This window comes from Barbatula barbatula (assembly GCF_947034865.1).
Source record: "Barbatula barbatula genome assembly, chromosome: 4".
Classification (NCBI taxonomy): Eukaryota; Metazoa; Chordata; class Actinopteri; order Cypriniformes; family Nemacheilidae; genus Barbatula; species Barbatula barbatula.
Genome location: NC_136768.1, coordinates 27,446,456 through 27,474,110, shown reverse-complemented (window position 1 = coordinate 27,474,110; position 27,655 = coordinate 27,446,456). Strand labels below are relative to the sequence as shown.

At 39.3% G+C, this 27,655-nt stretch overlaps 4 protein-coding genes across 5 annotated transcripts; 3 read left to right on the top strand and 1 right to left on the bottom strand.

The window, feature by feature from the left end:
- LOC306893357 (histone H1-like) lies at window positions 1-633 on the bottom strand (the record flags this gene model as incomplete). The annotated part of the gene is made up of 1 exon (XM_079455143.1): window positions 1-633. One exon carries the CDS (start codon window positions 631-633, stop codon window positions 1-3), a length of 633 nt encoding a protein of 210 aa, XP_079311269.1.
- A 3,940-nt stretch (window positions 634-4,573) lies between these two features.
- On the top strand, window positions 4,574-4,984 carry LOC306893374 (histone H3.2; the record flags this gene model as incomplete). Its single annotated transcript, XM_079455163.1, has 1 exon — window positions 4,574-4,984. One exon carries the CDS (start codon window positions 4,574-4,576, stop codon window positions 4,982-4,984), a length of 411 nt encoding a protein of 136 aa, XP_079311289.1.
- Window positions 4,985-9,486: 4,502 nt separating this feature from the next.
- LOC306893361 (stonustoxin subunit alpha-like) lies at window positions 9,487-14,170 on the top strand. Of its 2 annotated transcripts, XM_079455149.1 has the most exons (5): window positions 9,498-9,730; window positions 9,810-9,842; window positions 11,073-11,167; window positions 11,285-11,332; window positions 12,355-14,170. In XM_079455149.1, exons 3-5 carry the CDS (start codon window positions 11,146-11,148, stop codon window positions 12,885-12,887), a joined length of 603 nt encoding a protein of 200 aa, XP_079311275.1. In that variant the 5' UTR covers window positions 9,498-9,730; window positions 9,810-9,842; window positions 11,073-11,145; the 3' UTR covers window positions 12,888-14,170. The 2 variants fall into 2 exon arrangements, with proteins under 2 accessions (XP_079311274.1, XP_079311275.1); XM_079455148.1 differs by lacking the exon at window positions 9,810-9,842 and having other exon boundaries at window positions 9,487-9,730.
- A 6,180-nt stretch (window positions 14,171-20,350) lies between these two features.
- On the top strand, window positions 20,351-20,725 carry LOC306893403 (histone H2B-like; the record flags this gene model as incomplete). The annotated part of the gene is made up of 1 exon (XM_079455192.1): window positions 20,351-20,725. The coding sequence occupies one exon, from the start codon at window positions 20,351-20,353 to the stop codon at window positions 20,723-20,725; it is 375 nt and encodes a 124-aa protein (XP_079311318.1).
- Window positions 20,726-27,655: the final 6,930 nt, after the last annotated feature.

The following is a 27,655-nucleotide window of genomic DNA, read 5'->3' as shown; positions in this document are numbered from 1 at the left end:
TTATCTCTTTTTCGGAGCGGCCCGTTTAGGCTTCGCTGCTTCAGGCTTTGCAGCTTTTGGTTTGGCTGCAGCCTTGACTTTCTTCGGGCTCTTGGCGGTCTTCTTCGGGGCTGCGGGCTTCTTCGCCTTCTTGGGGCTCTTCGTTGCTTTCTTGGCGGTGGCTGCTGCTGCCGGCTTCTTCGCCTTCTTCGGAGATTTCTTAGCGGCGGTCTTCTTTACTGCGGCGGTCTTGGGCTTCTTGGCAGCGGCGGGTTTCTTCGCTACGGTCTTCTTCACTGCGGCGGGCTTCTTCGCTTTAGGAGCGGCTTTCTTTGCTGGTTTCTTGGTCTCTGCTGGTTTCTTGTTCAGCTTGAATGATCCAGAAGCGCCGGTGCCTTTAGTCTGGACCAGTGTGCCTTTGGTCACGAGGCCCTTGATGGCGAGCTTGACGCGGGAGTTGTTCTTCTCCACATCGTATCCTCCGGCGGCGAGAGCTTTCTTCAGGGCGGCCAGAGACACGCCGCTTCTCTCCTTGGAAGCCGACACGGCTTTAACGATCAGTTCAGCCGCGCCTGGACCCGCTTTCTTGGGTTTGGCTGCGGATTTCTTCTTCGGCGCTTTCGCCGGCGGGGCTGCTGGAGCGGTTTCTGCCATTTCTGTAGTCGGATCAGAGATCAGTAATGCGGGAGGACTGAGCGGCGCTGCGCTCTTATACACCACATGAGAACCAGATAGACTCAGCTCGACCTGCTCTGTGCCCGCGCGCCTCTGTGAGCCGCAAACTCTTGTGTTTTCTCTCGTGACATTTACAATGAAAATCAGAGTTTAAAGATCATTTGACGGAGTGAAAACAGCGAGAACACACAGCAGAGATCCAGAGCTTTATTCAGAGACTCAACTACACGACAGTGAAGGGTTTATTGATTCAGTGTTAGATTCAAAACACGACCAGCGTCGATCTCTGGAGGAAAGACTCGTGTGAATTTCATGTGTTTTGTGTGTGTAAACTTGGATGTAAAATATTCCGAAAACGAGATTAATATTTTATCCATCTCATAAATGATTTGACTATCGTGAATGTCAATAAGGGAGTTGCGAAGTGTTGCATAGGGCAGTTGTTTTGACCAGCTAAAGCACAAAAGACAACAAATACTCAATGCAAGATTGCACAATATAACATATATAACTATGTGAACAGTTTGCCATAGGTGATCTCATTGGGTGAGTCATATAATAAAGCCTTGGAAATCTTCAATGAAACAAATGATTGTTGAGGGTACACTGTTAGACCTTTCAAGGCATTTCTACAGTAAAATACTGGCAACACTGTTGCCAGCTACTTACTGTAATGCAGATTCAACAGTTATTAGCTGGCAACAGTGTTGCCAGTATTTAACAGTAACTGAGACTTTACGGTGACTAACTGGCAACAGTGTTGCCAGTTAGTTACCTTTAAATATACATTACAGTAAGAAGCTGGCAACAGTGTTGCCAGTATTTTACTGTAACTGAGACTTTACGGTGACTAACTGGCAACAATTTTGTCAGTATTGTACTGTAAATCAAGAATAACAGCTAATTACTGGCAGGAGTAGTGGTGATAGTTATTTACTGTAATGCATTACAATCACAGTAGATTACTACATATACATTGTGCTCCATCAAATATGCTGCATTTTATTTGATGGCATTATCTTCTAAAAAGACAAAGAAATTCAAAAGGTTCAAACAAACATAATTTATCACTTTAGCATACAAAATACAAGAAAATCCATAATTACATAAGACAATTGAACAAACCTGAAAGTTATTCTGAAATATAACATCCACTGCTAGTGTATGGCAATGTATAAATCACATTAAAGGAAAATAAAAAAAAAATTACACTGTATTGTAGATATGGGATATCTATGGCAAAGATTACTCAAAATGTTAACCAAATACATTCTATTTTCTTTTACAATATAAAAAATATAAATAAACAACAGAAATTGTGTCACTTATCAATTCATTAAACATTTTCAACACAACTTTGCAAATGAATAGTAGACCATAATTAATGTGACTAATAAACTAAAGTATTAACTTACAATATTACACAAACACACAAATACATAAAAAATAGGCTATTCTTAAAATGCATCCCGATACAAGATCATTGATAACGATGATGGATTCTCATGAAAGATGCCAAAAAGGCATTTTGCGTGATGCATGTGCCATCCTTATATCCTCCATTACCTTGTCATCATGATCAAGCATTTTTGACTGGTTGTACTGCTCCCTCACCGATGCTTGCTTAAACAGAGATTTTAGGGTTTCTATAACTGGCACATAATGACAAAAGCGGTCTTTACCAGCTGTGTCACTGTCAAGTTATCAGGGTTTGTTTGCCTCCATGTCTGACCAAACTTGAAAAAGGCTCCAATCAACTTTAAGAGGGTGCATAGAATAACTCAAAGCATCGATTTCTTCATCATCAAATCAATGTATTATATGTTTCAATGAATATCTCAGATGATTAGCTTAATAACCTATACAGAAAACATAAATATATAAGTCACTGCGCACAGTATTCAAAGATATTTTAAGTACAAACAACATTGTTAAAATATTTGCAGTTTATGTAGCAACTTAACAGCAATGTAAAATCAAGTACACTTCATAGCACACGTCCAGTTAGCATGCTAGGTGCTAAAACTATAGCATAAACTACTCTCAAGCATCCGGTACACAACGAGTATTTGTCCTACCAGTAGCATCTCTAAGTTTATGAACACATTGTGGCTTTTCCCAGCAGTCTTTGGACAAACTCAATTGACCCAATGCTGATTTCCAATCTTGGGTAGGAGAAGCACATTCACTGCTCACAAAGATCTTTCAGCATGCTGGCAATCACACACATCTGGTACTTTGTGCCATGTGCAGTTCCAATGCCCAATCAGCTTCCTTGGTTGTTCCAGGTAGCACTGTGCTCACACCCAATAGGCTTCACTCATTTTGATCTCAAATCTTTTTAATTTAACAATGATGAGTATATATATTTTCCTCTTTTTCTTCCATTTTAACTTTACCTTAACAGTCACTGCCCAGATATATTGGTTTTGGGGGAACAAAGTTGAAGTTCTTTTTGAAGTAGCTTTTACAACCTTCGTTGTACAAAGTTAACAGATCTTGTGCAAGTAATTCATCAATAATTTTGGCAATCTGCATGTGTGACCTTAATGAGGAGAATTTCTTAAAAATACAAGGGCACTGAAACTCAAACTGAAAATTCGCACTGTGTTGGTGTTTTTTTAACATGTGTATAAAAAAGGCCTAGTTGGCGTAAAGGCAATTCTCACAATTCACATCTGTACATTGTGGGTAATGTGACTACACAAAATAAAATAAACAGGAAAAATAAATAAAGAAGCGGTGGGGTGATAAATTATTTTCAACTCTAAAGGCTAGGCCTACTGAAAGTTGTAAGATGCTAAAAGCTAGCTAACAGGTAGCTTATGGAATCAAAAGATACAGAGCATATAATAAGAAATGATTAACTTATCTACGTTTGCAGTATATTTAACAAAAACCTTCTAAATATTTGAAATGTTTAATCACTCATTGTTGGGGATTTCATTTTAAGTTTCAAACCATGACAATCAAAGGAAAGGAACATAAACTCAATGATCACACACACCTGGCTGCCCTTAAAGTGGCAACACCTTTGCGTAAACAATTAAGCAGTCAGTGCACATATGTGTGAGTATGTGACAGTTTAGTAAAAAAGGCAGTATTTTACAGCTGAATATTACAGCTGTTCTCTGTAATGTGTTAATATAGTTATTAACTGTATTATATTATCTGAGCTACAGAAATGGACCTCATGTTTCAGTTAAATACTGTTTCCCGATGTTACTGCTAAATACTGACTATTTTAAAGTTATTTACCCTGTAATTTACAGCGAGGTTTAACAGTGTAGTAAATTCAGCCGATGCAAATCAGTTCAACTGTACCTCAATACATTAATACGATAGGTTCTAATACAATTTACCAGTATCAACAAAAGCTAAACCAATACATGTTGAGAGAAAGAGAGAGGGTTAGTTATTTACTTATACTTAATTGCATGTACTGTATTTGTCTACCATCCATTTGCGCACGTCTGTAACATTACACATTTTCCGTTTGTTCGACATTTTCTGTAATTCAGTTGGCTGTCAATAAATACTGATAAAAATCTGAAACAAATTCATGAAAATGCCATTGCACATACGTTATTATTAAAGCATCAGTTTTAAATGCATAACAGAATGTGCATCAAGAGTCCTGTGATGTCTTTTAATATTTAGACACGTTTTGATTAGAGTGAGAAAACCGATCACAGAGAGTCGCGATGCGCGTGCAGAGACTTGAACAAAGGAAACGCGACGTCCCGCCACTTAAATTTGAACAGATATCGCGCTGCCATTGGCTCTGTCACGATCATACGTCACACGTAAGCCAATCGCATGTCTCCGTGCCCTTGACGTACTGCGCGTCCCAGCCTTTAAAACAAGGCGCTCCGCAACCTCAGGATATTCCGCTCTAGACGCAGAAGAGACCGCAGCGATGGCAAGAACCAAGCAGACCGCTCGTAAGTCCACCGGCGGCAAAGCCCCGAGGAAGCAGCTCGCCACTAAAGCCGCCCGTAAGAGCGCACCGGCCACAGGCGGCGTGAAGAAGCCTCATCGTTACAGGCCCGGCACCGTTGCTCTGAGAGAGATCCGCCGCTACCAGAAGTCCACCGAGCTGCTGATCCGCAAACTGCCTTTCCAGCGTCTGGTGAGAGAGATCGCTCAGGACTTCAAGACGGATCTGCGCTTCCAGAGCTCCGCCGTCATGGCTCTGCAGGAGGCCAGCGAGGCTTATCTGGTCGGTCTGTTCGAGGACACGAACCTGTGCGCCATCCACGCCAAGAGAGTGACCATCATGCCCAAAGACATCCAGCTGGCGCGTCGCATCCGCGGAGAGCGCGCTTAAGTCCCGCGTCTTCGACCATAACACAACGGCTCTTTTAAGAGCCACCACATCCACTGAATGACGTGATTTCTAGCGGTGTCTGACGAACAAATGTCTCTGTCATGCTCGTGAGTTTCATCTTTGTAGTTTATAATAACGACGCTCATGACACAGAGTCGTTACGGAAGCAGCAGAAATTATTCGTGTCACTTTAGTTTGAAGCCGTTCGCTGGCACGATTATTCCTGAGATTGACACCGTGAGTAGGGCGGTGCTGACCCGTACTCTTGAACAACTCAACATGAGTGTGATAAATGGTTACAGTAATATCCAGCTGTGATATATGGAATATGGTTTTAGTAAGATTGTAGCCAGTCGCTTAAAACACAAACTAAAAATGTTTTAAGTAGTTTTTTTACGTGTATTTCCCAGCAGGCGGTAGAAAGCAAGATGTATACATTTTAATAAAGGCACACACTAAAAACTCCTGGGTTATTTCTTCAACCATTTTCTGGGTTATTTGTGTTGGGTTAAAATTATGGGTTATTTTTTCAGAGAGTAGCCATTTTCTGGGTTATAGGGCTAATGTTTTGACCCAATTCCTGAGTTGGTTAGGTTTCTGGGTTATTTTTCATAGAACAACCCATGTTCTGGGTTCACGCCCCCCGGTGTTGTTCTGGAATTTTCTCACAACAGTCATTTGAAATAACCGTCACTTCCAGCTTGTCTCACTCTGCCACTAATATAAATCATATGAAACTGAAGTGAACACACAGTGGCAGCGTAGAGCAATTCACAGCTGTTACAGTTGGTGGCGGTATGTACCTGAACAAGTTGATTGCGACTCTTTGTATGAGCTTTCCTATAGGTCAGTGTTTAGACCATGGTGCTAGCAACGCCAAGGTAATGGGTTCGAGCCCAGGGGCAGAGGTGGAAAGTAACGAATTACATTTACTTGCATTAATGTATTGAGTAGGTTTTTTGTACTTGTACTTCTATTTTTAATTGTATTTAAGTATGATTTGTGTGATGCATTGTACTGTGCTATTTTTTAAATCACAACTGTTAACGCACATCTGCTCCTCTACCCAGACGCTTGTACTCTCCATCACCTCCACGCACATCTGCTCCTCTACCCAGACGCTCGTACTCTCCATCACCTCCACGCACATCTGCTCCTCTACCCAGACGCTCGTACTCTCCATCACCTCCACGCACATCTGCTCCTCTACCCAGACGCTCGTACTCTCCATCACCTCCACGCACATCTGCTCCTCTACCCAGACGCTCGTACTCTCCATCACCTCCACGCACATCTGCTCCTCTACCCAGACGCTCGTACTCTCCATCACCTCCACGCACATCTGCTCCTCTACCCAGACGCTCGTACTCTCCATCACCTCCACGCACATCTGCTCTTTTACCCAGACGCTCGTACTCTCCATCACCTCCACGCACATCTGCTCCTCTACCCAGACGCTCGTACTCTCCATCACCTCCACGCACATCTGCTCCTCTACCCAGACGCTAGTACTCTCCATCACCTCCACGCACATCTGCTCCTCTACCCAGACGCTCGTACTCTCCATCACCTCCACGCACATCTGCTCTTTTACCCAGACGCTTGTACTCTCCATCACCTCCACGCACATCTGCTCCTCTACCCAGACGCTCGTACTCTCCATCACCTCCACGCACATCTGCTCTTTTACCCAGACGCTTGTACTCACCATCACCTCCACGCACATCTGCTCCTCTACCCAGACGCTCGTACTCTCCATCACCTCCACGCACATCTGCTCCTCTACCCAGACGCTCGTACTCTCCATCACCTCCACGCACATCTGCTCCTCTACCCAGACGCTCGTACTCTCCATCACCTCCACGCACATCTGCTCCTCTACCCAGACGCTCGTACTCTCCATCACCTCCACGCGCATCTGCTCCTCTACCCAGACGCTCGTACTCTCCATCACCTCCACGCGCATCTGCTCCTCTACCCAGACGCTTGTACTCTCCATCACCTCCACGCACATCTGCTCCTCTACCCAGACGCTCGTACTCTCCATCACCTCCACGCACATCTGCTCCTCTACCCAGACGCTCGTACTCTCCATCACCTCCACGCACATCTGCTCCTCTACCCAGACGCTCGTACTCTCCATCACCTCCACGCACATCTGCTCCTCTACCCAGACGCTCGTACTCTCCATCACCTCCACGCACATCTGCTCCTCTACCCAGACGCTCGTACTCTCCATCACCTCCACGCACATCTGCTCCTCTACCCAGACGCTCGTACTCTCCATCACCTCCACGCACATCTGCTCCTCTACCCAGACGCTCGTACTCTCCATCACCTCCACGCACATCTGCTCCTCTACCCAGACGCTCGTACTCTCCATCACCTCCACGCACATCTGCTCTTTTACCCAGACGCTCGTACTCTCCATCACCTCCACGCACATCTGCTCCTCTACCCAGACGCTCGTACTCTCCATCACCTCCACGCACATCTGCTCCTCTACCCAGACGCTAGTACTCTCCATCACCTCCACGCACATCTGCTCCTCTACCCAGACGCTCGTACTCTCCATCACCTCCACGCACATCTGCTCTTTTACCCAGACGCTTGTACTCTCCATCACCTCCACGCACATCTGCTCCTCTACCCAGACGCTCGTACTCTCCATCACCTCCACGCACATCTGCTCTTTTACCCAGACGCTTGTACTCTCCATCACCTCCACGCACATCTGCTCCTCTACCCAGACGCTCGTACTCTCCATCACCTCCACGCACATCTGCTCCTCTACCCAGACGCTCGTACTCTCCATCACCTCCACGCACATCTGCTCCTCTACCCAGACGCTCGTACTCTCCATCACCTCCACGCGCATCTGCTCCTCTACCCAGACGCTCGTACTCTCCATCACCTCCACGCGCATCTGCTCCTCTACCCAGACGCTTGTACTCTCCATCACCTCCACGCACATCTGCTCCTCTACCCAGACGCTCGTACTCTCCATCACCTCCACGCACATCTGCTCCTCTACCCAGACGCTCGTACTCTCCATCACCTCCACGCACATCTGCTCCTCTACCCAGACGCTTGTACTCTCCATCACCTCCACGCACATCTGCTCCTCTACCCAGACGCTCGTACTCTCCATCACCTCCACGCACATCTGCTCCTCTACCCAGACGCTCGTACTCTCCATCACCTCCACGCACATCGGCTCTTTTACCCAGACGCTTGTACTCTCCATCACCTCCACGCACATCTGCTCCTCTATTCAGACGCTTGTACTCTCCATCACCTCCACGCACATCTGCTCCTCTACCCAGACGCTTGTACTCACCATCACCTCCACGCACATCTGCTCCTCTACCCAGACGCTTGTACTCTCCATCACCTCCACGTACATCTGCTCCTCTACCCAGACGCTTGTACTCTCCATCACCTCCACGCACATCTGCTCTCTCACCTATCACTCACCAGCATGTACAGTGGTCTCCTGCACATTCACCTTCTGGATCAGGAGTCAACATCATTTCTTTGAAGATCTTCACTAATATTCAAAAGCCACTTCATGCAAAAGATTTGTCATGCTTGTTTGAAGTGTGTTTCTGTCCAGCGGGAAGCAACAGACGGCGACTGGAGAACCAGACTATCTACTTTTGGAGAGAAGTTCTGATTTTGTCATTGTTTATCTGTTTAGCAAATAACTTGCTAATGATCAAACTGTGCCTCATGTCCACTTTTTGATCATTTTACTGCAGGGTCCAACAGTAACAACATCACATGGATAACATGGTTTCAGTTCAGAGCCCAGAAGAGTTTGTGATTCCTCAACACAGAATATGTTTCTAAAACCAAATTTCTTTAAAGTACAGACAAAAAAAAGTGTTGACTCTTGGTGTTGGGTTCCCACCTTACATATATAAAATGTTTCTAAAGCTGTTCACTTCTTTCTCCTACATACAGAAAGTCTTCACTCTTTGCGTTTTTACACTGTATGCCATCATTCCCACAGTCTCTATAGAATGTTTCTAAAATGGTTAATTTCTTTAGCCTACAAACAGAATGTTTACTATATCTGTTGTCCCTTTTTGTACTGTATGTTGACTCTTGGCGTTTTTTTTTCTATGAACCTTTTTCCAAAACAGATAATTAATTTTGTCTAACCCTAACATACAGAGAAGCCTACCCAAAAGTACATAAAAACACAATGCATTTTAATGTACATTTTTATTGTCACACTTACTCAGTGTATTACTAATTATATAAAACAACGTACATAATAATGTTTAAGCATCTAATTGAATGTATGTTCAGAAGTACCAAATCTATTTTTTTATAAAAATTAAGTTTTAAAAAGGCCAATTTTGTTCCCTTGTGCTGTTTTTCATTTAAGATGATAAAACTAGGATGTTATACACTCCAGTACAGTAGGTGGCGGTAAGCACCTATAAATGCGTGTTTGCGATCCGCCATTAAACCGGAAGAGGAAGAACACGCACGCTTTTACCGTGTTGCGCAGTATATGTGCGCATAACCGGTTTAGTACTGAGGCAGATTAGAGAGAGAAAACACCTTCTGCGTGTATAATCATATATGATCATGTATGTCATCTTTCTACACACGGAACCATAGCGCGCTGTGAGTCACGTGATGTTTAGAGTTCGTCAGACGTCGCGACGCGGAGTTACTTGCGCCTTCTAGAGAAGAGTTAGGATGAGAATCGTCGAGTTCACGGACTTTTAGGTATTTCAGTTCTTTTCATGTTGTTCGTAAATGTTTTCTGTAGTTGTAAGGGTAACATTGGATTATGGGCTTGTTTTAGGCATCGAAGTAGGAAGCTGCGATCTCCAAACAGGTAAGTCAAGTTAGGGAGCGTGTCAAAAGTGCAAGACGAATAAACCTCTGTAAGTATTTACGCTGTATTACATGGATAAAATCACGTGTGCACTGTAATCATGTACTTTGGTAAATTAAGTTCGATTTTCACAATTCATAATTTCACATGATTTATAACTGCTAGTTCTGTCGTAAAATAAATGTATTTAACTTTGCAGTGTTTTTCCTTTAATACTTCACACACACCTCGCACATTTCTTACACAACTTGAATTAAGAAAAACATTTTTTTTGTGTATTTTATATCAATTTTCAAAAGTGGAATATCTGTGGAACCTAAAGAGAGCGTGTTTGGACCCATACTTTGTATGTAGTCTAAGGATCCTGGTGTTGTGTGTACATCCGCTTTGTAAATCAATATTTTCCTGGAGTGGGCAGGGTGGGTGTATTTCAAATACAAAATTCAAATTTTGCTGGTGGGATAATGTCAATATTAGCTAAACAAACCACAGTTAAATTGTATATTGTCTGACTCTTAAAAGAGCAAATGTGGTGAGTTGTCAGTGTCACAGGAAACAGGAACCGGTTCAACATGAATGTAGCACAACAAAAGCACACTGAACACTAGGAAGTGTTGAAGAGTGGAAGTCCATGGCCCGCGATGGCCCAAGGGTTTATGACAAGCCAACATTCTGACAGTGTTTTGACAACGTAGAAACGTCAATCATTTGACCATGTTGTTACAACATTGTTATTAGGTTGAGACAACGTTCTGTTGTCAGATTGAGAACCACATGTTTGCAAAGAAATGTTGAGAGAATAAAATATATTGGCATTTTGGTCGAACTAACCCTTCAAGGTTTAAAATGGAAACATTCACACAACACTGCTGTGAGGTAAACTGTGAACCATGAAGAAAGAAGTGAAATATGACATTCTTTTAGGTCTACTCGATAAAAAGATTTTGCATATTAAACTGCGCAAGAGTGACACACAGCCCTCATTTAAACCATACACACGTGGAAACATCACACGTTACATTTGAAGCTTTTGAAAGGCCACTTTATATATATATAATGTTAGATATGAGTACGCACTTAAGGTTGGTGTGCATACTTTGTTTTCTTTATCCTTAATAAAGACTCTTCCTACCTTTCTTCTGGAAAATCAAGGATAGAACTACGCCGGATAACAGGGAGACGGATGTTATACGACTTTATATTCAATGTGGTGTTTGTCTTTGTCCACAGAATCACTGTCAACTCTCTCTTCTGAGGATTTCACGAAATCTGTATTTCATCTGAGCATTCCAGCAGAAAAGGGATGGAAGATATATCTGATGGAGGTGAAGTATAACTCATTTTCTCGTAACATCTCATCATCTTTCATCATGTAGAAATACAAATGATCTGAATGTTCGTGATTGAGAATAAAATGTCTGTTTCTTTAATAAAATGCACAGAGGTTATTTCCAGTCCTGAACCCAAAACCAGAGATCAGTTCATCCAGTGTAAGTTACTTGAAACATAAACACATCCACTAAATCTCTTACTACACGTAGATCATCATACAAAAATTGTTGTTCCATTGAACACAAAATGAGATATTTTGATGATTTTAGAACAACAAACATGTTTGGGGCTCCTTCAGTCGAAGGAAGCCATTGAATGTTTCCTACAATGTTTGTCAATGAAATCGCTAACGTACTTGTAAATATCTTTCTCTGTTTGTGTCAGAACAAAGTCATTTACACAGGTAACATGAGGGTGATTAAAGGATGACAGCATTTCCATCTTTGGGTGAACTATCCCATTAATGGCTCTATACAGACAAAATGTTAAATGTTTGGATTAAAGCGTCTGCAAATATTTTGACAAATGTTGTTAACTTGACCATTGGTTTTGTGTCTATACAATAGAAGTGAATGGGGTTCAGTGCTGTTCGCTTACTAGCTTTCTTCAAAATAATAGATTTTGTGTTCTGCGGAAGAAGTCATAAAGTATGAAAAGACAAGAGGTTGAGTAAATGATGACAGAATCGTTTTTGGGTGAACTATCCCTTTAACTTGTGTTTTTGTTTTATTTGTAGTAATTATTTAAATGTGTGTAAATATAAAGCCTTTAGTTTAAATTGCCACTTTTTAATATCTCAAATAAATCGTAATATATAAAAAAATCTCTACATTGTAGAAAGAGTCACAATTACATACAAAAACATCAATAAAGTATACATTTTTTGTAATAATAATAATAATGCATATATTTGATTGGTTAATAATCCCATTCATATGTTTAATATTTTCTGCATAATTAAATGTCTAAAGATTATTATTTTGTATTCAGCAAGTCTGCTGTATTAACTGCGTATCTTAAGCTCTTATTTGAATGATTTCTATATATTGTTAATCTTGTCTTTAAAGAGCTATAGGCAAAACATAACAGTTAATTTAGATAAAGTGTGTGTATCTCATAGATATCACCCTATCTGTCACATAAATGTGTGTGGGCTCATTGTGTCTGTTATGTTCCTCAGACTCTGGTGCGCTTTCACTGGATCTAAACACGCTGTCTAAACGGCTCCGTGTGTCTGAGAGGAACCGAGTGATCCGATTCTCTTACGTAGACCAGCAGTATGATTATCATCCAGAAAGATTTGAGTGTTGTCAGGTGTTGTGTAAGGAGAGAGTGTGTGGACGCTCTTACTGGGAGATCAAGTGGACTGGTCGTGTGTATATATCCGTGTCATATAAGAGCATCGGGAGGAAAGAACAAGGTCATGGCAGTGACTTTGGACGGAACGATAAATCTTGGAGATTGTACTGTTCTGACTCCAGATTCTCCTTCTGTCATAATCACAAATGGATTAATCTGCCTGCAATGCCCAGCTCTGATAGAATAGGAGTGTATGTGGATGAGGGAGCAGGAGTTCTGTCCTTCTACAGCGTCTCTGACACAATAAAGACCCTCATCCACAGCATCAGCACCACATTCACTCAACCGCTCTATCCTGGATTCGCAATCGTTTCCATTCATTCTAAAGTGACACTCTGTGATCCCACAATGTAGATACAGAAATCAAACTAATGCTGTTTATTCATAATTCAATTTTATTTATAAAGCACTTTTTCACAATGTGCATTGTACCAAAGCTGCTTTAAAGAAGGAGAAAGAAACAAAAATTGCTAACTAAATCTGCCTCCCCGGTTATCACGGTCACATGTGATGAGGTATTTATCAGATTGTATTCGGTGCAGAGATGTACCAAATAACATTCGTACAACGTGGCTGGAATTCTCATATAAGTGCAAACGTTAAAGTTGAACGTAGTTGGAAAGTGGCGAATGCGTCCCACGCTACCAAACTGCTGAGATGTAACTGGATCAGTTAAGCAAATTTTTGTATCTTTGTTTATAGGTGTACACAAAAACTTAACACTCAATAACATGTTCTGTTAATTTGTGTTAATATGTTTACGGTGATGAAATGAATCAATTGTATTTGATATGTAATGCATGGAGGTATAAATTTAGCATAACCATGTAAAGTAAATAATCTTCTTGATCTGTTAAATGCATTGTCATAACTTAAAAACACTCATTAGTAGCAAACGTTATTTTTATGATTTTTAATTTGTTTTGTCATATAAATTGTTTATTCTTTTGTGACTTTGGCTGGATTTGCAATGTGAATGCAATAAAACTTGCCTTTATTTATTGATTGTAAGTGATAGTTAGGCAGACACTGTTGTGATCAAACATGATCAGCCATTGGAAAACGCTTCAATCTCAGTATTTCACTTTTATTCCCCAGGTGGCATTAACCCGCCCAATATATGATAATTTCCCCAAAAAACTAATTATTTTAATTTACAGCAGTGCAATTGACTGTTGTGAGGTTATCAAATATGTGCACTTGCATAACACTGCTGTCCTTCTAAAACCTCATTTCTCAATATTTCTTTTTTTTTTGCCGTCCATATTATGTTATTAACTGGGTTTTGCAAATATCTAACCAACAAAAAGACCCAAAGTACTAGTTTAAAAAGTACTGTTTTTAATATGTTGGGTCTTGGAAGGACAGTTGCATGTCCAAATGAGTAGTAAACATGGAGAAATGAATATGATCGGTGCCCACTGCTCCGGGCGTAGGTCTTCATGATTTGCAGTGCATGTGTTCACTGGATGAGGTCAAACTGCAGAGGTCACATTTAGGTTAGGGGTCACCATAACTGACAGATCACCTCGTAAAATCCTCACGAATCCAGTGAGATCAGGTTGTTTTGGTCACACAGCCAGAAAAGGACCCTCATTCAAGCATCACGAACATAAAAATAAAAGCTTTTTGATCATTTCTGCTGTCATGAAGGTCTTTCTGTCTTTTAACACACATCATGTTTCACATTATTCACGTTGTTATCTACACACTGAGTGTAAGCACACATACACAATTCAAACAATCAACACAGAATCTTAGAAATGCAATAATGTGTAGATGCAATTACACCAATTGTAAATAACCCTCAGTTATTTCATTCGTTTTGAAATTTTACAAAATCTAAATTAATCTGATATTATTTATCGTGATTCTATTTGTTTTCAATAATAGTTATGTGTCTATTTTATTTTGGAAGGTTATCGTGCCCACTTTAAATGATTGTCCCTAAAGACCTTTATTCTGAAATAAGGCGGCTTGCCGGAAATGCGACGGACCGTTCGCGCATTATTCACGGAGTTTAATGACTCAATTACGGACTTTTTCCAGTGAATTTAGGCATCTAGTCGCGGTTTGTTCTTTTATTTTTGTAGTTTTTTTATTTCATTTGCACCTGGTTGGAAGGGAGAACAAGGTATTCGTGTATATTTATACTCATATGTATTGCCTCTGTCATGGTTGTATTTTCTTGATTTGAGAGTCATTTTATGTCGTGTGGGATAAATGTTCATATTAATTTCGTCATTTTGCTATATGTCAATATAATTCATCTGTTCTAGCTCTAGCGTTGTTATGACGTTTACAAGGACAACTGACAAATAAAGGAAACCGCACAATATGAGCGCAAGAGCGACATCTGCTACACCAACTGTGTTATTTTAACTATCAACTTACCACACAAGCCTAAAAAATAACCAATATCCTGCTGTCACTCAAAGATAAGCAACACCTGAAGTCCCGTTAAAGTCACCTGGTGTTATACTGTATGTGCTCACAAATCATGCAGGAGGTTCAAAACCTGTATCATATCATCTCAAATACTGAATAACTGATAGAGTTTCGTCCATACTCCACTGAAAACAGCTAAAAAACGAGCAACAACATCACATGAAGTCACATTTCAAAGTGTTTGTTAATATTATCTCTAACTTATTGTGTCGCATACTTAAATCATATGTTATGTATTCTGTGTTATAACTATTTTATAGCTTTTATGTATTTACATACAGTTGACGCAAAATAATAAAATATGTATCGTTGTTCACCAAATGAACTGAATTGTGAGTGTACCATTTATATATGAATATATCAACACATATCTGACATCACAATGGTTTGATTACGTAATATGATAACCACACTTGCATTGTGACAACGTAATAGTGACGTAGTGAATTTCCTGCATTTCATGACAGTAACCCAGTAAACACAAAAACGTTGTAAAAACGTTTTTTTCAAGTTGTGAAAAAGTTGTGATAACGTCCAATGTATTTAATACGACAAAATGTCGGGGTTTTTTACGTTATAAATACGTGTTTTCACAACGTGACAGAAACGTTTTTTTTACGTTATAAATACGCGTTTTCACAACGGGACAAACGTTTTTTTTACGTTATAAATACGCGTTTTCACAACGGGACAAACGTTTTTTTACGTTGCTTTTACGTTGTTAATTAACATTGGGGCGTTTAATAACGTTATTTTCACATCTTATGTGGTCCGTTTTGGACCTGTTATTCACCCAAACATGTGAAGCATCCTTTTTGGCTGTGCCTTGAATGTAGACTGCCTTGCGGTGTTAGTCACTGTCCTGCTACATCGGTCTTCTATGGTTTAGAACTGTGTGTGAAGTGTCGTTAATATTCAAGATATAACGATTCTTTTTGGACCGATAAAAACACTGAGAAGTCATTGGTAAAGAAACATACATTTTATATTAATTTCATAAAGCAATTTATCAATATTTTGAACACAATAACAATGAATCAAATTTACAACACAATATAATCGAACATCTCTATTATAAATAAACTGTATTTGAAAACCATGAAAATAAAGATGATAATTTGATAACAGAAAGAACGGCATACATTTGGACAAATACAAGAACTATGAACAACAAAAAAGAACAAACAAGCAACACCTTAACTTCAATCCTCACTTTCAGAGTGGAAGAGGGAAAGAGACTGAAATTCATAAATCGAATAAAATTAATTGTTTGTGTTTAACTAGCGAGATATGTTATAATTTAAACAATACATAAAATTAATGTACCTGTCCAAGCTGCGTCTGTCAAAGAAAAAAGCATGCCATGAGCAGAAGTATTGTCCTACAAGACCAGTAACATTTTCTAAATATAATTTTGTAGAGCCATGAACACAATACACAGTTAACATTGTTAAATTACGAACTTGTGTTCTAAAACTGAGGAGCAAACACTTTGCCTAATGAGCCAGTAGGTGGCAGATCGACACCATTTATCATTTTTCTCGGTCGCTGTGGCGCATTTCTCAGATCATACTAAAATTTCTCAAAGCGTCTTATTAAAGTATATTCTGTTGTTTCCTGCATTATCTATTGTTTATGCCATGTAGACCATAACACATGAGGCCTATAGGCGTACTGATTCTAATTGGTTCATTAATTGGTCGTAGGTCTACTCCCCCCAAAACGTTCCAGGGCTAGATCTGTGAGTGATGCTGGGGTTGGTACAACAAAAGAAACATAAAAAAACATTCCATGTGTGAAACCAGCTGTAAAAACTTTAATCCGGGACCCATCTGAAGACTATTTTTTATAGAAAGGTAGGGGGAAAATATGCATTTAATTTCATTAGTTTCATGAACAGTAGCTTGCTATATTTTAATGCCCATAGAGCTGCAATATTTTGGCAAAAATCAATTCTTATTAATCCCCTTGATATTACAACATACTTTGAGGTAAATGCATACAATATTTTCATAAAACATTCAAAACAACTAATAATTAACAAATTGATCACTGTTGTAGTCTCCAGTAACTTTAGTACGTACTTATTTTGTTCAAATTAAATTATTAAAAACGTAATTTCGGAAATCGTAATTTTTTTTTAATGCATCTTGGAGTAGAGATATAACGATTCACCTCGAGCCGGTTGAAAATCTATTATAAAATGTGACGAATCAAGCTGGTTGTATTTGAATCGCTATATATGTTTTGAACAGCAGAGGACGCTGTTTACTGCAAACTTGCGTTCATATTCTGGCCTCTTATGGCTCTACACATCATGCATGATTCATGAGTTAATCAATTACGTACTGAATTTCGTCTTATGTCGAATTTGACACAGAAGACTGTGATAACGCTGCTGAAAAGAAAACATAAACTAAAAGAAAATTGTTAAAATATTAACTAATCTTGTTACTGTTGTTTGCTGAGAAATTATGCAAAGTGTAATTTTATCGAAATGCTAGTTAATAAAACGAATACATTGTGAATACGTATTAAACAAGTAAACAAACAAACATAAAACAAGATTTTTTTTATTTTGACTGTTTTATTTAAGGATTCACCAAAAGAGTTTCTGGCTCACAAGCAATATGTTTCTGATCCTGGTCTAACAGTATTAAATTGAAAGGAAGAAAAATGTAATATTACCTCATCGTCATCATCAGCTGGCACTTGAGCCTTAAAAAGGAACACAAAAGTCATTGTACAAAAGTTGATTTCTTGATTAAACAATTAACAACAATTAATCTGAGAAATCTTACATTCACAAAAACACACACATACTAAACCAATTAATATTGAATGATAAATACTTGCCCTCCTCTTTTATGTGGGGCATGCTTCAGAAACTCTTCTCCTGAACCTCTGGCATCTTTGCACGTTTATATGCTCGCAGGCAAGCTCCTGAAAATAATAAATAAGACATGACACTGCTGACATTAGATATCACTTACTAGGTGTTTATATAACTATTCATGAACTGTGTTTTACCCTTTTTTGTGTTTTTCTCATTTCACCCTCTAAATCTGCTTTGGAACAATGTACATTGTGAAAAGCGCTACATAAAATTGAATTGAATAGAATATAACATTAGCAATAAAAATATAAAAAAATTAAAATACATAAAATTATTTAGTTTATTAAATGCTTTTTAATGCTTTACATTTCATTATTTTTATTTTAACCCTTACAATCCTGACGTCCTCAGAAGAATCTCTATTATGGACTACATTACTGTCACGAAATGGTACTGTCAGAACCCAGATGCAGGCAGACGAAGGTATAACAGAAAACTTTATTAAATCAAACACCCGCAATGGGGAAAAACAAGAACAAAAACACACTAACCAACAAACACTAGAAACAAACACTTTCCACGAGGGGAAAAACAAGGTCTATATAAAAGAGAAATAATAAGTCTACAAACTGGAACAGGAACACCATGTTATCCAAAGACAAGACATCCGTGTTAAGCATGAACAGTAGATAATGCACCAACACTGAACAGAGGGAAACTAAGACTATATAAAGGGAGACACTAACGAGGAGTGATTACATGGGGAGAGTGGTGACAGCTGATGGGAATAAAACCCTAATTAAAGTGAAACACCAAACAGACGATGGGAATGAAACCCTTAAGAAATTACAGGAGATAGGAGGGTGGGGCTGAGAGACATAACAGGGACCTGTACCGTGAATGTAGCTGAACAAACTCAGGGTAGTTGGATTAGTTTTGGGTTGACAAAACCAAACCAACGTGATCAAGCTTTGTTGGTACCATGAAGCAGCTCGTGGAGTTTCTTTGTCAACTCAAGCTTTGATCCTGAAGCTAAGATTAGTTTGCGCGCGCAAACTGTAGTGCTGTAGGCAAACAGGATCCGTGGGGTCCTCGGTGGAACTACAAGGGGTCCGTGTCCTTGCGGGCAACTTTTTTATGTAAGGCATGGGTACAGAAATATTACAACAAATGTTCATTGAATGTTCTATTGCAACTTTAACCTGCGCGCGGAACAAAAAACATCCATTCAGGCAGCAGAAGCAGTTAACCTTACATCTGCTTCATCATTTCCCTTCAGAGTACACATGAGAGGAGTGCAAATAAAGTTCATTCTCATATATTCTGAACTTCTGTACAAATTTGTTAAAGCTGCAAACAGCTAATTTCACAGGCAAATGACACGCACCGCTTCTGCATTGTAAACTCTTACATCTTACGTGTTTAAAATCATTAAATGCATCGTGTACTGATGGTTCATGTCAAACAAGTTGCCCAAAAAAATAACGTGGACTGGTTGCATGTTGGTCTCCTTTTAGTCTGATATGATGCTCTGCAGAAAAAAACGAGTTTATTTTTTTGCAGAAAGACAACGGAGCTCAGAATTATAAAATAGCGGTGTGTTCTGCAACACAGAGAAGCGGAAGAAAATATAAGAATTACACTTAATAAAACAACAGAATGCATAAGCCTTTACATTTAATAAACTTTGCGCCATTAACCAGGGTCAGTCATTTCATTGAAGCCTTAATAAAAACTACGGTTCAGGACAAAGAAAAATGTCCTAATACAGTGAAACTGAAAGTGTTTCTAGATGTTCTGCACCACAGACAAGAATGTAAAAACTGCAATGCAAATACACGTGATACAATAAAAGTGGAATTTAAGTAAGTAAATTGAATTTCATGTGAGTGTAAGGGAAAGCCGTAAAGCAAATCTGTAAAATCTGATTTTACCTATATAGTAAACAATATTTGATTTTATATTTGTAATATTTATTTTTATATTAGTATTTTTATTTGATTAAACCGTATAAAAAATAACTAGCCATTCTAACACGCACTGTGAGTCAGTTACGTCACCTATATGTTTCTGTGCTCACAGCTGATTGGTCAAACTTCAGTCTGAGATCTTGAATCCAGAACATAATCTGCCCCGGAGCAGGTTAGCCGTGCAGCGTAAGATACCATGGCGACGAACACCGAATAAAGCCGAGCGACTCTCATGGTACATAAAACCCAGGGTTGGCACAAACTAAACTGAAACATAGCTGGCTAGCCACCTAAACCAGCTTCATGGTACAGGCCCCAGAAGAGCACAAGAGGAGCCGGAAGTGAAAACTGAATCGCGCGGGGGAGGGTCGCCTTCAAACTTAAGGCCATGGGCGGGAAATGCTTTCATTGGTCCTCTGAGCTGACCAATAGAACATTTTAAGGGGTTGGACCACGAAGACGCGCAATGGGAATGCGCGCACGTTACGCTGTACATTTGCATGCAGGAGTGTATAAATACCCCCGCGCGGTGGCTTTCGGTTATTCTTCGTCTATTCTTCATCATGCCTGAACCCGCCAAGCCCGCGCCCAAGAAGGGATCCAAGAAGGCCGTCACCAAGACCGCCGTGAAGGGAGGAAAGAAGCGCAGAAAGTCCAGGAAGGAGAGTTACGCCATATACGTGTACAAAGTCCTCAAGCAGGTCCACCCCGACACCGGCATCTCTTCCAAGGCGATGGGCATCATGAACTCTTTCGTCAACGACATCTTCGAGCGCATCGCCGGCGAGTCTTCTCGTCTCGCGCACTACAACAAGCGCTCCACCATCACGTCCAGAGAGATCCAGACCGCCGTGCGTCTGCTGCTGCCCGGTGAGCTCGCCAAACACGCCGTGTCCGAGGGCACCAAAGCCGTCACCAAGTACACCAGCTCCAAGTAAAGCGACGCGTATCAAGCGTTTATCCACCCAAAGGCTCTTTTAAGAGCCGCCCACTGGTTCCTTTAAACGAGCTCAAGTTCTGTTAGTTTGGTCGCTTGTTATGGCTTCAGTGAAATTGCAGCCAGTCGCTCAAACACGAAATTAAAATGTTAGTTGTTTTTTTACGCGGTTTTCCCAACAGGCGGCATTAATACCTCAGAACAAGGGTTCCTCAAGTAGAGGTCCGGACCCCCGGGGGGTCGCAAGGTGATCTTCAGTAATTTTCTCTTATTATTAGGAATCGTGTATTAAATCAATAAGTGAAACAAACACAGGAGTCTGGCAACCCGCATCCGTAACTAGCAAAAAGATCTTATTGTTGCTCCTTGGTTATATTCATCAAGAACGGGTGTCAATTAATTTATTCCTCTCAATAAGCACCATGAAAACTACAGAAGAAATACAAAATGCTTCTATGTAGCTTCACATATAAATCATGTTTACACACAATACAAAAAATTGTAAGCATTTATGACATTAAATATCACATGCTTCGCTTAAATGAGATTCAATATATTATAATTGTTCAGAGAAAGAATGTTTATATATTGATAACATGTGCAATAAACAAATGAAGTACTGACATTGTCTTTAACTTCAAATCCCTTCTGACAATAATATAAACTCACATTCCGCTTCTCCGTCAGCTAACATGCTCTCGAGCTCGACACACCATCACAGTTCGGAGCTCTTAGAAATAACATGTACGAGCAATACAAATAATAAGTAAATAAGTAAATCACCATGTAAACTGTTTCTTTACGAGATTTAAATGGATGAGCATCATAAATAACTCAAAAGGTTTTAAGTTTTTTACCGTTCTTCAGACGATACGTGAGCAGGTGTAGCGGGAAGTTTAACATCCGAAGAAGAACGGCGCTTTTTTCAAAATAAAAGCAGAACAGACAAGATGACACTGTCGAACTATAATGTCTTTTTAACATATAAAAATAAAATATTAAATATTTTATTAACCAGGAAAATATTAATAACACTTTCATTTACACTTGTATCTTGGGTTCATATAGTTATACCTTGAGCTGTTTGAATACTCAATTCTGATGTTGGTTCTATCATGTTAGTTGCCCTTGATGTTAAATGAAAGTTTTTGTTTAGTTTAAAACGTAATTTTCTTTTTATTAAACTAATATTGTGATGTGTAAGGTGGAGTAGCGAGGAACATGAGGTTCTCTCTTTCGTCCTGACTCTTGTCTGATGGGTGTTGTCAGGCCTAAAGCTCTTCTGGGGCCCTGATGACTTTTTCTATCACTTTTTTCTTAAAAACCTAAATCAATATTTTCTGGTTTCACAGCCAAGTCCAAACAAAGTTCATTTTGTTAACCAACTGTACTGCATTAAACTGTACTGACACAAAGTAATAGCACAACGTTTTCAGTAACACTTCATTTGTTTAAATAAAAAACATAAGAATGAACATATTTAAGTTAACTAAATGTGCATGTTTACATTTTTCTTAAAATAGCAAATCAAGTCGTTTATGTTTAGATTATATTAGCTATTTATACCCCTAATAAGAAACATGATATATAACACGTTTTATAATAAAGCATTTTAAGATTCAATCCAGTCAAGAGAATAAAGACAGTGTTCCAGTACATCTTTTAAATGAAAATATGTATGATGTTGTGAAACTTACAGAAATAATACACAATGATCCCAAAGATATACCCACAATAAATAATCTCTTAATAACTGCTAAATAGAGAGCAAACACATATCAGATAAGGCTGTTTTTCAAAATATCAAATGTTATATTTTACAGTGACCTAGAGGACGTATGTAAGCCAGTACCGTTAACAGCCACTTCTAGTGAACCTTTGGGCTAAAGTGCTAAAACGCATTTTTTTTTATAATAATAGCAACGTATTGTCCTTATCAGGTACATTTTACATTTAATCATCATTCAACATAAATCACAGAAGAAAAAGAACAAAGAGAGAAACTCCAAACAGAATCTCTGCGTACTGCCAAGTACAGTATGATGACATGGTTTCAGAAAGTTCAATCCTATAGTTTCTTTCCTAATGGCATAGCTTTGCTGACTTCATTGTTAATAAGAATTCAAAAAGTTACAAACTAGAAATAAAAATAATACACATGTTCTTCTCGCTCTTTTTCTTCATTTTGTTCTGCCATTGACATCATGCATATTTGACAAAATGTTTAAGATGTCTCCCGAAATAACATCACATGAAGTTAATGAGTTAACATTATCATGTTTACATCATGTAGCGTTATCCACGTCATTTACATCATACACTACTTGAATCGAGTAAAAAAAACAAATAACACTTAACACTTGTTAATGGAAATAAGCCCCTGTACCAATAAACTGGGAATACTTTTGCGTAAAGATGACTCGTTGACATTTGTGTAGGAAAATGACGGACGAACACAAACTAAATGATTGCAAACGTATTTACTTTTTATTCAATATTTTTACTGTCTCAGATTAATTTCATACTGTAAAGCCATCGGCAATGGAAAGACTCGATCGTATGCTGCTGTTCTCAGGTCAGTGTTTAACTTGTCTGATTCAGTAATGAATGTTGAAGTATTTGCAGTCGTTGGGAGTGTTTTCAACACTCCATCAGTGTTTTCAGAGAGAGAGAGAGAGTCCATGCGTGTATTTATATTCTCTATTTGTCGTATTCAACAGCCCCATGAAAGGCTCAAGGCTTTGTTTTGTACTGTTAAAGCAGGCTAGTTTTTGAGGGGCTTATACTTCTTTAGCTGGTCAGCCTAGAAAACCAGTTTGACCAGGTTGGTGAACAGCAGGTTTCGAAGAGCTTGACAGTTGCCTAAATTCCTGTAAAACAAGTCTGTTTACCCAGTGTTTTGTAGTATGTGTGCTTTAGTTTTTATTCTGACAAAGTGTCGCCACACGATTAAAACCATATGGCTCTGGAAGTATACAGTCTAAGAAACAACAACAGCAAAAATAATTCTGCATGTTTTCTGATGCGAGACTTTTGACAGGCTTAAAAGCTGTTGGCAGATGCCTGAGCGAGTGAGCGCTCGCTTTCATACATTTACATTTAGTCATTTAGCAGACGCTTTTATCCAAAGCGACTTACATGTGAGGAAACATTGGAAGCAATTATAACAACATAGGCAACAAAATACATAAGTGCATCAAACTAGTCCATTAAAGCCTAGCACAGTATACAAAGCTAAGAATAGTGAGGTTAGTAATATTTTTATTTATTTAATTTTTAATAAGAAAACAGAAAAGCTAAATGTTGACAGAAGAGATGCGTTTTAACTTATACTCATACCAAACTTATATGTCTTTCACCTCCGAAAAACGAACTATCGTGTCCTGTCAGACGTTTTAAAGTGCTATACTCACGTAAAAGCAATGGAGCGTGCTGTCTTCACAGAAGCGCAAACCAAACTACGAGCATGGCGTGCAACGTGCCAAAATAAAGCTAAAGCACCAAAAATTTGCATAACTGCTACTCCCTATGTTAGCTGGAAAGGATTTACATGAAGGTTTGATATTAATATTTATATTTCGTCAACAGTTCATTTATTACGGCGCTGGCTCAAAAAAAACTAGTTTGGGACTGCTATTTAATAGCCTTAACCTTAATTCAATTCAATTTTATTTATATAGCGCTTTTCACAATTTGCATTGTTCCGAAGCTGCTTTACAGGGGAAAAACGAAAAACCCAAGAAAGGGTAAAACACACTACATGGTGTTTTATATAATAAATCCAATTATTCTAGTAAATAATATCTAATGTCAGCATCTCCTGGTGGTTTATTTATCATATTTTGCATTAAGTGAATGCTTGACTGAAAAGATGCGTCTTTAATCTAGATTTAAATTGGGCGAGTGTCTGATCCTGGAATAATATCAGGAAGTCTATTCCAGAGTTTAGGGTCTACGTATGAGAAAGCTCGACCCCCTTTGGTGGATTTAGTTATTCTAGGTGTTATCAAAAGAGTTTTGAGATCTTAGAGAGCGTGATGGGTTGTAGTGTGATAGAAGCTCTGTTAGGTAGGTAGATGCTAAACCCTTTAAGGCTTTATAAGTGATTAAAAGAACTTTAAAGTCAATACGATACTTAATGGGTAGCCAGTGAAGGGTTGATAACATTGGGGTTATGTGATGGTATTATCTGAACTAACTGTAGTTTGTTTATTGATGATGAAGGACAAACACTAAGTAGCGCATTACAGTAGTCAAGTCTTGAGGTCATAAATGCATGAATAAGCTTCTCCGCGTCAGTAACGCACAGAATATTTCGGCAACATTTCTTAGGTGGAAAAAGGCTGTTTTTGTCACTTTGAGATGTGATTTGAAATGACAGGTTGCTGTCTAATATAACGCCTACATCTTTTACTGTATTTGTTGGAGTAACTGTACATCCTTCAACTTGCAGTTTATAATCAGAAATATTTGGTTTGCGTGTCTTTGGTCCGATAAGTAATATTTCTGTTTTATTAGAATTTAAAAGGAAATTACAGGTCATCCAATGTTTTATATCTACAATGCACTCTTCCAATTTGGATAGCTGGGAGGAATCATCTGGTCTTGATGAGATATATAGCTGAGTATCATCTGCATAGCAATGGAAGCTAATTCCATGTTTTTTAATAATGTTTCCGAGGGGAAGCATGTGGAGAACAGCAGGGGTCCCAGAACCGATCTGTCATGATTCTGCCTGCTCTTGTCTTGATTTTCTGGTCTAGGGGCAGAATCATGACAGACCCACGTGTTTTATGTGGAGAGAAACATATTATTGTCAATCAGGACATTCTCGTCATTGGCCCCGCCCCTCTCGTTCCTAGTATAGCTTTCCTCCTGTGTGTCATTACCCACACCTGCCCATCGTTATCTCCTTTGTTAGTCTCCATATATAATGCCCTCTTGTCTATTGTCTTGTGCTGGTTTGTTGTACGTGTACGTTGGATGTATTTGTATGCCGTTCTTGTACCGCTAACCTGCTAGAGTTTAGTAAGTCAAGTCTATGCTTAGTGTTTTGTATTAGTTAGTCTTTGTGAGTGTTAGTTCTAGTCTGTTTCGGTTAAGTCCTTCTTCGGTTCTTGTTTGTTTTACCCCATTGTGGGCTTTTGTTTTCTGTTTTATATATTAAAGTCTTGTAAACCCCTTCATCTCTGTTTTTGCTGCCTGCACTTGGGTTCTCCTACACAGTTCATAACACGATCCCTGAGTTAATCCATAATTTACTTGCGTTAGATTGGATGATTCCCCATTTAAATAAACAAACTGATGTCTGTCTGACAAGTAAGATCTAACCCATTGTAGTGCCTGTCCCTCAATACCGGTATAATTGTGTAAGCGATCTAGAAGTATGTTATGGTCTACGGTATCGAACGCAGCACTAAGGTCAAGCAGGACCAGGAGTGAGATGTTACCTTTATCTGATGCTATAAGCAGGTCGTTTGTCATTTTAACGAGCGCAGTTTCAGTGCTATGATGAGATCTAAAGCCTGACTGAAATTTTTCGTGCATGTTGTTATTTTGTAAGAAAGAGCACAACTGAGTGCACACTACTTTTTCTAGTATTTCGGACAGGTATGAGAGATTTGAAATCGGTCTATAGTTTCCTAGTTCATTTGGATCTATGTTAACTCATAGGCTGTTCATTCATCAGCATTAGTCATTCAAGTCATTCTGTCCTAAAAAGTGGGTCACGGCTTGATGACCATGGTAAAATGTGGGGTCAAATCAGTTGAGAACCATTATACATTCCAGGACTGGACACAACACACTTAAAGGATATGTGATAGTTCACTTAAACTAAACAGATCTCATTCTCAATGACTACCATTGCATATATTTTCCCTACCATGGCAGTAAATGGGGGATGAGATCTGTTTGGTGACTGACATTCTTCCAAATATCTTCCTTTGTATTCAACCAAACAAAGATGTTTTGGGTGAACTACCCCTTTAAAGACTTTATCTAATGACTACAGCCAATCCCGGTCTTTGACAATCCAAAAGAAGCACAAACCTAACCGCCACAGATCACAACACCACACATTTAAATGCAGGGTAATCGATCTCTGTTGCTATGAGAAGCTTAAAGTCTCGTATTATTTCAACGTTCAGTATGAAGACAGCACATTTGCCCTGAGGAGAAAGGATGTCGTTCATGCCTGGCTTCCTGTTTGTGAGATCTTGGAGAAGTGAACGACACTTTTTACTGAAAGCCACGTTTTTTCTGTTGCTCTTCACAACCGGATTGGGATTTTGAATTGAACGTAAAGAACCGTTTTGTGTTTTGTGCTTAGATCTGCGCAGAATTCAATCGCATATCTGGAAAAATCAGAGATCACGGTTCTGCTCAGCATTGGACACGCACTCTTGAATTTTCCAAGAAAAAAGAAGGAAATGCGGGAAAACGCTTGGATGAAATTTTGCGTCAGGTTGATTCAAAGGTATTTGTTCAGGTTGACTGTTGTCATCTTTTGAGTCTTCATTTCGGACTCAGATGTAGATGCGGGCTTCATTGGAATTGATGTTGGCCTGCTCACGCTTTCACCTGAAGATAAGCCTGCACGAAATCCGATGCATTTACTAAGTAAATCTAAAAAAAAAAAAACCTTGATCGTGAAAGCTTTCCTGTATCTCAGTGGTAAGAGCATTGTGTTAACAGCACAAGGTTGTGTGTTGGATCTCAGGGGGCGTCTGCCAAATGCATAAATGTAAACGAAAGATGAAAATAAATCAGCTTTTACCGCTCCTGGCCGGTGGGCATGGAAGACGATACCATGGTTGCTCTCTTTCGTTTGGACAGGTATGTATAGTGTGCTCCAAGAAGAATTGAATTAATTTAGTTTGTAATTCATTACGTGGATTTACGAAATGCATTCATGTGTTTGGAGGAGGCG

Coding starts and splice junctions, on each gene's coding strand:
- LOC306893361 (XM_079455148.1), top strand. CDS start 11,146: ATGGAAGATATATCTGATGGAG. Junction 11,168..11,284: donor GGAAGATATATCTGATGGAG/GTGAAGTATAAC, acceptor TAAAATGCACAG/AGGTTATTTCCAGTCCTGAA. Junction 11,333..12,354: donor CAGAGATCAGTTCATCCAGT/GTAAGTTACTTG, acceptor TATGTTCCTCAG/ACTCTGGTGCGCTTTCACTG.